The sequence below is a fragment of the Limulus polyphemus genome, unplaced genomic scaffold (assembly GCF_000517525.1).
Source record: "Limulus polyphemus unplaced genomic scaffold, Limulus_polyphemus-2.1.2 Scaffold1430, whole genome shotgun sequence".
Taxonomy (NCBI): Eukaryota; Metazoa; Arthropoda; class Merostomata; order Xiphosura; family Limulidae; genus Limulus; species Limulus polyphemus.
The window spans coordinates 34,634-45,569 of record NW_013667040.1 but is presented as its reverse complement, the minus strand read 5'-3'; the positions used below and the strand labels follow the sequence as shown (position 1 = coordinate 45,569).

At 34.8% G+C, this 10,936-nt stretch overlaps 1 protein-coding gene across 1 annotated transcript; it reads left to right on the top strand.

Annotated features, from left to right (window-relative positions):
• Nucleotides 1–5,564: 5,564 nt before the first annotated feature.
• Nucleotides 5,565–8,839, top strand: LOC106463524 (glycine-rich cell wall structural protein 1.8-like). Its single transcript, XM_013923568.1, has 2 exons — nt 5,565–5,576; nt 8,060–8,839. The coding sequence occupies exons 1-2, from the start codon at nt 5,565–5,567 to the stop codon at nt 8,837–8,839; spliced, it is 792 nt and encodes a 263-aa protein (XP_013779022.1).
• Nucleotides 8,840–10,936: the final 2,097 nt, after the last annotated feature.

Here is a 10,936-nt window from a genome sequence, read left to right as displayed (position 1 = left end):
GTTTATTGAAGATAAGTAGATGGTTTTTGGTGTTTATTGAAGATAAGTAGATTGTTTTTGGTGTTTATTGAAGATGAGTAGATTGTTTTTGGTGTTTATTGAAGATAAGTAGATTGTTTTTGGTGTTTATTGAAGATAAGTAGATTGTTTTTGGTGTTTATTGAAGATAAGTAGATTGTTTTTTTTCCAGATTTGGTAAAATTTCTAATCTAAACTCATATGTGTACGACGATCTGTAGGTCTTTACGAATTTTATCCTTATTACAAAATTTAAATTCTCAACGAATTTTCTCCCCTTTCTCCAAATCTGAAGGTCTACTTTTTTTTAAATGTGAATCAAATACTTTGATAAACACAGAGTTATGCAGATAGGAGAACAAATACGTGCAACCTCAGGGTACTATAATGACGTGTAACACAAGATAAACTTAAAAATGAGCACGTGGGCCGGGCTTAACCTAGTGGTTAGCGTACCCGGACTATGAATTGGAGGGTACTCGGTCATTACCGCAGAAACACTCTCAGCAGTTTGAAAACATGGATGCGCTATACGATCAATAGTAAAATCCCACTATTCGGTCATACTAGGGTAGCCCTATAGCTGGTAGTGGGTGCTGTTAACTAGCTGATGTCCTTTTATTCTTTCAGTTGAGAATTAGGGACGGCTAGTGCAGATAGCCCTTATGAGTTCTAAATGAAAAAAAACAACAAAAAAACATGAGTTACAAGCCGTATAGATGACTTAGATAGAGTTAGAAAAATACGAATAGAAAAATTCTGTCAAAATTTAGATATACAAATTTCAATTTAATGGTACATTATTAAAGATCTATATATTCAAATAAAGCGAGCCAAAATATGGATTGTTAACGTAGTTAACACTATTGTTAAATCTAAAAACGACAGTTCTGTATGATGATAAGAGATATTTGATTTTATAATTTAATTAGACAACATAGTTCTAGGTTCACTCACACATGGATTGTGATTGTTTCACACGTCACCACAGAACCCTGAGGCTCCACGTGTCTGGGTTTAAATTGATTCGAGACGTGACCCTATTGAGAACGATACGCACTTTTAGCTATAAGTGCGCTAAGAAACAGTCAATCCTGTTATTCCATTCAAAGGAGCTAGATGAAGTTTCTGTGACGGTTGGTTTTGCTAGTTGGTGTTCCCCTGGTCAATAGTTGAGAATTACGACTATACCTGAATTCTAGGGTCCTCTAGGGTTGGAAATTCCTATTTCTCGTATTAAAAATAAAACAAAAAAGTTGCAAAACTGAGTCCAGACCGAAATAAGGAATAATATATATATATAAATCCTGAAAAGGAAAAATACCACATAAACCTTTGGGCACAAAATTTACAATTTATCTTAACTTAGAAGAACAAACATAAAATTGTATCAGACTTTTCATTATCCCTACATAAACAATGTAGCAGAACATCTGTCTGTAGAGTTACATTTAACCACATGAACAATATGGCAGGACTTCAGCCTGTAGAGATACATTTAACCACATGAACAATGTGGCGGGACTTCATCCGGTAGAGTTACATTTAACAACATGAACAATGTAGCAGAACATCTGTCTGTAGAATTACATTTAACCACATGAACAATGTGGCGGGACTTCATCCGGTAGAGTTACATTTAACAACATGAACAATGTAGCAGAACATCTGTCTGTAGAGTTACATTTAACCACATTAACAATATGGCAGGACTTCAGCCTATAGAGATACATTTAATCACATGAACAATGTGCAGGACATCCGTCTGTAAAGTTACATTTTACCACATGAACAATGTAACAGTAAATCTGTCTGTAGAGTTAAATTTCACCAAATGAACAGTGTGGCAAGACATTTGTTGGCAGGATATCTGTTTGTAGAGTTAGATTTACTTGTATAAACAATGTGGAAGGACATTTGTTGGCAGGATATCTGTTTTTAGACTTAGATTTACTTGTATAAACAATGCGGAAGGACAGTTTGTTGGCAGGATATCTGTTTGTAGAGTTAGATTTACTTGTATAAACAATGTGGAAGGACATTTGTTGGCAGGATATCTGTTTGTAGACTTAGATTTACTTGTATAAACAATGTGGAAGGATATTTGTTGGCAGGATATCTGTTTGTAGACTTAGATTTACTTGTACTAACAATGTGGAAGGACATTTGTTGGCAGGATATCTGTTTGTAGACTTAGATTTACTTGTATAAACAATGTGGAAGGACATTTGTTGGCAGGATATCTGTTTGTAGACTTAGATTTACTTGTATAAACAATGTGGAAGGACATTTGTTGGCAGGATATCTGTTTGTAGACTTAGATTTACTTGTATAACAATGTGGAAGGACATTTGTTGGCAGGATATCTGTTTGTAGAGTTAGATTTACTTGTATGAACAATTTGGAAAGACATTTAAACAGCTTATACTATATGCTGAATGTGGTAGAACATTTGTTTGGACAGTTAGAATTAACTACATCCAAGACACCTGTTTGTATAATTATTCTTAAGATAAAGTTTACTAGAAACATAAGTCCACACACACACACACACAACGGGTCCTGCAAAGCTCAACGGTACGTCTGAATGCTTATAACACTAAAAACCGGGTTTCAATATACCCGCAGTGGGCACAACACGGCTAGCCCATTGTGTAGCTTTGTGTTTAACAACAAACAAACCAAAGATGAAACATTTGTCTAGCTCAAAAGTAATAGAGTAAGTAATTTTCAAAAATAAAATGTTTTATTGAATCCGTAAGTAAGCTGAGAAACAATATTGTTAAGCCATGGATTACTTACCACCTTTTACTTGAGTAACGAAGCACATTATGCTAACATAATTATAGGTAGTTCTACCTATTGTTAACATCCTTTGTTAATATATATAGGTAGTTTTCTCAAAATAAGTCACTGCAACATTTCTGTGAATAAATGTTCCAACTTAATTATTATGATTCTATGTGACGCAATTATTAACGAAGTAGTTTTATGTACACATTGTTGTAAGAATCTATTGTAATAATATTCAGGTTCTGTTTGTACTGCAATTGTGTGCGCATTTCATTCCAACGGATGTAAACAAAACGCGGATGTAAATATACTTTAGTAGACATTTTGTACAACAACATATTTAAAGCTTATCAAAGTTTCTGAAATAGTTTAACGTTAGGTCGTAGAATAACATTATACGTTTATTTATTGATAGAATAAAGAACGGTAAAGTTTAGCCCGGCGCTAAACTAAAATTTACACAAGTTACAGAGTTAATTTATCTCTTTATTGAAAATAGGCCGTACTTAATAAGGGTTTAACTAAAGTTAGGCTAAGACATGTGGACTTATAGATTTCGGTGCTTGTGATTAGAATTATTTTGTTTCATTCTAGAAATTCTGTATTTAAAGAAGTATTGTTGCAATAAAGATACTAATTTGACCGCAAATGTTTTACGGGTTTCTGCTAATATAAAATTAAACTATGCATATAACAGATTGTTATTTGATTAAATTAGCATAAATGGAATTACAAGATAGAATTGAGAGAAAGACAAAACATAGCATGAAGAATAATCAGTAGAATTTATTTATGTACTTTGCCATATTGTCGATATTCTTTTAATTTCAGATACGCTGTTATGTCCCCCCTGTAGAACAGCGGTAAGTCTATGGACTTAAAACGCTAAAATCCGGGATTAGACTCCCCGCAGCCAACACATGGCTTTGCTCTAGAACAAACAAAGACAAAAAAGTACGCTGTTAATATAAGTGATGTTTTGAAATAGCGCAAATATACTGGGTATGATAATTTAATTTGTCTCAATATGTCTAAAAAAGCACAATATCTGAGCTTAATCAAAGGTTTCGAAGGTACTGGCTATCTAACTATCTGGAGTTTTTACAAGGTATATTTTTGTCAATTGATATTCCAAAATATTTGACATAGACTTCGTTTTTAAATATCAATATCAAAAGGCGTATTTCACTTCCTGTTGGTTGAGAAAAACATTAGCAGGAATGGAAGTGGAACATATAATACGAACTATGTTCTATAAACTATGTTATATTATTAATGCTCCCCAGTGGCACAGCGGTATGTCTGCGGACTTAAAACGCTAGAATCCGGGTTTCGATACCCGTGGTGGGCAGAGCATAGATAGCCCATTGTGTAGCTTAGTGCTTAATTACAAACAAAAACAAACAATCTATTACTAATATATATATATATAAACACTACGAAAAACTTTAATTCTATTCAGAATGTTATATAATGCGTTCTTTTTTTGCTATTTTTCTGATACAGAGATTTACGCTTTTGCAGAAATAACTGCTATTTTAGGCTTAGGCTTATATATATATTTCTGACTGTATATTTGTAACTAACTCTTAAATGTGTACGTATTTGTTTCAATATTTATATTAGCTGATCTTGAATATTTCATATTTAATCCTTGAAACTTTTTCTTCTTTTATTTATCCAAGCGTTTAGAAATTCAGTGGTCTGTAGAGAAACCTTGGAATTAATTAGATCGTCTACTTACATGGACAATATTTTAGAAACAATTTCTTTCAATTCGGGCTCAGTTATTCAAACGAAACCATTTTAGACAAAACCAAAAGATGTCCTTGACTATGTGCTAGCACGAATAGACTTTAAACACCACTGCAAAAACAACTAACCATGTAATAATTACAATTTGTACGCTCCATCTGCGTGTTGTTCACCCATGCCCGCCAGCTCTGACAGTGATGATACATATCTACTTGTATTAACCCCAACAGAAGATATTTAGGAAAAAAAACCGCAGACAGGCGTGACCGTGACATACATCGAAATTCTAGAGACGGCAGCTGTGGCGAATATCTAGAACAGCTAGTATTGTACATCAGTCGAACTGTGCTGTGCTTACTGATTTATTTCATTTAGCCACGCAAAAACACACCTCAATTTTTAGCAGGTGAATCTGACATAATTTCTACGAAGGCGTGGTGGTCAATATAACAAAAATAGAACACACTGGGTGCATAAAAATAATATAAAAAAAACAATGCTATCCTAGTTCTTGCCTTAAGTATAAGATCTAACATTACAATGTATACTGCTCTTGAGTATGATACGAGAGGGTTATCGACATGTGGCTTGTCATAATTAAACATAAACAATGAAATATGAAAAAAAGTTAAACTAAAAACACACAATGTTACCCTAATTCTTGCCTCAAGTTATGTAGGGTTTACTTTGAAGACCAGAATATCACACGGATAAGAACTAACATTACAATGTATACCGCTCTTGGTTATTGGTATGAGAAGGTTATCGACACCATAAATACACACAAACACAGAAATCTGAAAAAAATTAAAAAGTTCGACTACTCGTTCATTAGTGACGTGTAAATCTTAGGATTAAAGGAGAACGCCCTACGCTACGGTTCATCTTCCCATCCATATAAAAAGGAAGAGCAGGTGCATTATTATCAGTAGTGTTCGAGAATAGTCCCATGATTCACAGTAGTGTTCGTATCCTGATCTAAGGTTTGTCTTTACAGAATGGAAGCACGGGTGAGTATTTTAGTTGTTTTTGTCCTTTAGAAGCGTAGAAATTGAAGGTTTAGAAAAGATACTTGAAGCACAAATTGAACATAAATGTTGGAGTTACTAATACGATTTTTGAAGCTTCCCTAAAAATTGAAGATAATATATTTTCCTGCGTGAAAAGAATTGCACCACTGAAGTAGCAGTTATACGATTTTAGACATGTCGGTGATATTAAATAGCATGTGACTGACCCAAGTAGTTCACTCTGGTGTCTTTAATGTACATTATGTTTGTGAAAAATACCGAGTATAATTGTTTACAGTGTACAAATATGTCATAGATATCTGAAGTGGTTGTACGAACATAAATGACATAAAAAACAAACCACGGCACAAGTAACAAAATATATTAAATCCTTTTTGGACAGGTATCAGCGGATGTAATTTGCCACATAGGTGGGGTTACACCGTATTTGTGTTTTCGAATTTCCCACTAAGCTACTAGCCGTCCCTAATTTTGAAGTAGTGGACTAACGGGAAAGCATCTATTCAGCACCACCCATCCTTAACATGTAGCTACTTTAATCGAATAGTGTGATTTGACCGTCACTCTTATAACTCACCTACAGCCCCGAAGTGTGGAGCGCGTGTTTTTTCGGCCGTAAGGGGATGATACACTTTGTGCCAGGTTTCGTAGTTATTCGTAAGCCTCACAAATGATAATGATTTTTAATTAAGATTAATATATACTGGAATAGTATCAATACATGCAATTTGCCATAGAAGTGGGGATACGCCATTTATCAGATTTCGTATTGTTCGCAAAACTTATAAGTGATATTGATTTCAAATCAAAATTAGGAGTAGATGTGGGTGTTCCAGTCCTTAAAGTTCCATCGTTTACTGTCTCCAATCAGTTTTGGGAAGGTAATAATTCTTAGTAAAACAATGTATGATGCAATAGTGCCGTTTTATAATTTAAATTCTCAGAGCACGTTTTCTGTTTTCACTATAGTTTGACCTTTCGTTTTATTTGTGCTTCTCTTGTTTTAAACAGCAATGGTTTTACAATAAACAAATATCTTTACGCTAAACTGGCAATGAATTGGAGAGAAACGTCTTATCAAGCAAAACTATTGTATTAGAACGTGTAAATTGGAGAGAAACGTCTTATCAAGCAAAACTATTGTATTAGAACGGTATTAAATGGGAGAGAAACGTCTTATCAAGCAAAACTATTGTATTAGAACGTGTAAATGGGAGAGAAACGTCTTATCAAGCAAAACTATTGTATTAGAACGTATAAATGGGAGAGAAAGATCTTATCAAGCAAAACTATTGCATTAGAACGTTAACTTGTTGCAAAATGCTGTTGTTATCTAGTGAAGGACAGCACTCAGTCTTAAACATACAACATGCAACGTTTTTGTGATTATTACAGTCAATTTTGGAAATATATAAAAGACGCTACACTATAAGTGACTCAAAGTTCAGTAGTGTGGAATACAAATAAATATAATGTGCACCGACGCAGGTTCTTTTATTTACAGTCCCTCGGTGGTACAGCAGTAAGTCTATGGGCTTACAACGCTACAATTCGGGGTTCAATTCTTTTCAGTGGCCACAGCAGGTGATAGCCCAATGTGACAAACAAGCTTTTCTCTACAAATTATCAGATTAATGAATAACTTACTTTCTATAACTTAGTTTTTAAAAGCTCTTAATATGGATCAACTTGGAAGGCATGGAGTAATTTTACAGTGTTTACTATTATCATCGCGTGCGTAATAAACACGACTTTAGATTTTGCAACAATACAATAAATATTTATTTGCTTTTTAGCTGTTTACAGTATTTTGGTATATTCTTTTCATGGCTGTCTTTTTTAGTTATCAACTTTGTGGTCCTGTAGCTTGTATAAGCTGTTTTGTTACTTATGTTTTTAAGATTTATGGATTTATGAGCCCTAAAAAGACTTCGAGCATCTATAAACATTTACACACAGTCCATACAATTTTTCTATCGCCTAAATTTCTAAAACTAAAACAAAACCAAAAAAAAAAAAACAACAACAACAAAGTTTAATAAAATATTCTAAAGTAAACCGCTTTTAAAATTATATGTATTAACACAAATAGTATTCATATTTTCAGTTCAGAACTCACCACATGCTTGGGCTAAACGGTGAAATCAGAAAACCCTCAAATACAGTCATGAACATTTACAATATATATCTATTGTCATTAAACGAATAACAGGATTTAGTGTCACAGTTATAAGGTCTCTAAAGCTGAAAGTGCGGATCGTATTCATTAGTATATCGTGAGTCGAACCCTAGACTCTCTGATGTATATCTGAGTATGCTAATCATTATTTGGCATTAGATCATGCTCGATCCTTATTACAAATGATTTGTTTTATGTATGAAGATACAATTACAAAACACATTAGATGACAAAGTGTACACACACACAAACACATATATATATATATTTATTTATTTTACAGAGAATTGCTATAAGGCTGCTTCTCCTCCTAGCGGCAGTTTATCTAGCGTCAGGAAAGGGATATGGCAGTAAAAGTGGTGGACATGGTGGTGGCGGATACGGAGGCCACGTTGGTGGCTACGGAGGTGGAAAAGGTGGCGGCGGATATGGAGGTTATGGTGGTGGATACGGGGGTGGACATGGCGGTAGCGGATATGGAGGTTATGGTGGCAGACACGGTGGTGGTGGAGGATATGGTGGTTATGGTGGTGGAGGACATGGAGGTTATGGTGGTGGACACGGCGGTGGTATAGGATATGGTGGTTATGGCGGTGGAAGCTATGGAGGTTATGGTGGTGGACACGGCGGTGGTATAGGATATGGTGGTTATGGCGGTGGAAGCTATGGAGGTTATGGTGGTGGACACGGCGGGGGTAAAGCATATGGTGGTTATGGTGGTGGAAGCTATGGAGGTTACGGTGGTGGACACGGCGGTGGTAGAGGATATGGTGGTTATGGAGGTGGTAAGAGTGGTGGAGGATATGGGAAGAGCGTTGGAGGTTACGGAGGTGGTAAGGGTGGTGGAGGATACGGAGGTGGTTATGGTGGCGGCGGTTACGGAGGTGGAGGCTATGGTTATGGCGGATTATATGGAATTCTCTGTCATTACCCCACTCATACTTCTGTTAAAACCCACAATAGTTATGGGGGTGGATATGGAAGTTATGGGGTTAAAGTGCCGGTATTTACTGTGCTTGGGTATAGTAAGCACAGTGGGGGTTATGGAGGAGGCTATCACTGATAAAAAAAAAAAATATTCACTATGATTTACCAAACTAAGTAAATGCCAGCATAAATGTTTGTTTAGATTAACTCAAATAACTAAATAGTCACTGGCTTTGACTTAGTGTGAAATATTTGTAAATATCCGTGTGTATATTGAATGTATGTGGTCGTCAGACTCCAGGAAGGGTATTTTATGTCACTTATGTATATATATATCTGTATAGAATTTTGTGAAATTAGCCCATGCAATTTATACATGAACATGTGTTTTGTTATATTTACAGAAATCTTACCAGGTTCTTTGTTTTTGTAACGGTTTTACTAAACATAAAAATATGTACATACACTCTTGTATAATACTCTCGAAGCTTAGTTTTGTAAATAAAATAGAATTTGACTGATGTTTTCTCTGCGAGAGCTTTGGGTTCAGTATATAAATATGTATACTCGGGGACGATACTTACACACAAATTATAGAAACTGATGAAACACGACAGAAATATGTATACTCAGGGACGACACTTACAGTTAAAGTATAGAAACTGATGAAACACGATAGAAATATGTATACTCAGGGACGACACTTACACACAAATATAGAAACTGATGAAACACGATAGAAATATGTATACTCAGGGACCGACACTTACACACAAATTATAGAAACTGATGAAACACGATATAAATATGTATACTCAGGGCCGACACTTACACACAAACTATAGAAACTGATGAAACACGATATAAATACATATACTCAAGGCCGACACTTACACACAAATTATAGAAACTGATGAAACACGATAGAAATATGGATACTCAGGGACGACACTTATACACAAATTATAGAAACTGATGAAACACGATATAAATATGTATACTCGGGGACGACACTTACACATAAATTATAGAAACTGATAAAAAACTATATAAATATGTATATTCGGGGACGACACTTACACACAAATTATAGAAACTGATGAAACTCGATATAAATAAGAACGAACATGATATTCCACTTCGCATAATTTCTTAATCCTTTCAACAAAAAAGTTGCAATTTGTATTCTATGTGAAATAACATTATGAACTTTCATGTCCTTCGACTTAAGTAAAAATAAATTCTGACCAATAGTAAGAATACAATGTAGCCCAGAATTAAAAAGTAACTTATAAGTCATTGAAGCTATTACTAATAACAAACTGATTAGACGTATTCCGTGCTGTAAAACAATACAGAAGAAAACTAAATCCTATAACGATTAGAAAGCGTTGAACCATCGTTTGGGAACCTTTGCATTAAAATAGTTTCTATATATACGTACAGAGGTTTGAGTACGTTATATCTAAACGTTTTCAATATGAAAGTCAGCAAGTCACGTGACAATCACATCAGATGTAAAGTCGTGGTGGAAAAGAACGTCTCAGAACAATATTTTGATAATCCTTTACAAAGCAAAAAATATTCATATAGTCAGATCATAAAAATTTGTTCAGCTCGAAGATTTAGATTTTCCAAAACATGTACTTAATAGCATTGGAAAACAAAAGAATATGGATCAGCTTGGGGCACCAGCACCATGCATAAAGAGACATGCACAAGTCGTGCCCCAGCCATGGTAAGCAAAGTGTAACATCTTGTAACGAGTAAGAATCCAAGAACAAAAAGAGCAGAGGCAAAAGTGCCCCAAGCAACAATAAGCAACATAATGAAGAAGGATTCCCACCTGGAAAAACGACACAAGTCACGTGTGCACAGTTTGTTTACACGATATCCGTTCAACCGTCGTATATCTTAAACATTTAAAGAAATAAGCAATTACTCGTCCTTTTCCATAAAAACACACGTCTGTCAAGTCGTCAGATACTACACTTATGGATTTTTGTGTAACAAAACTGTTGAGAGGGGCTCTGGGAAACCATAGCCCTCGTACACTAGAAGCATTATGTAAAGCATGCAAGTAACAGTGGTGTCCCTTCAATATGATAACCTAATAACGACGTGGAAAAAACAGAAGCAAGAAACAAAACAATGCAAAACGTAATTATAAAAAAAAATATTACTCTCAGATGAAATTAAGAAAACGCAACGTTTATGTTTGTTTAAATAATCA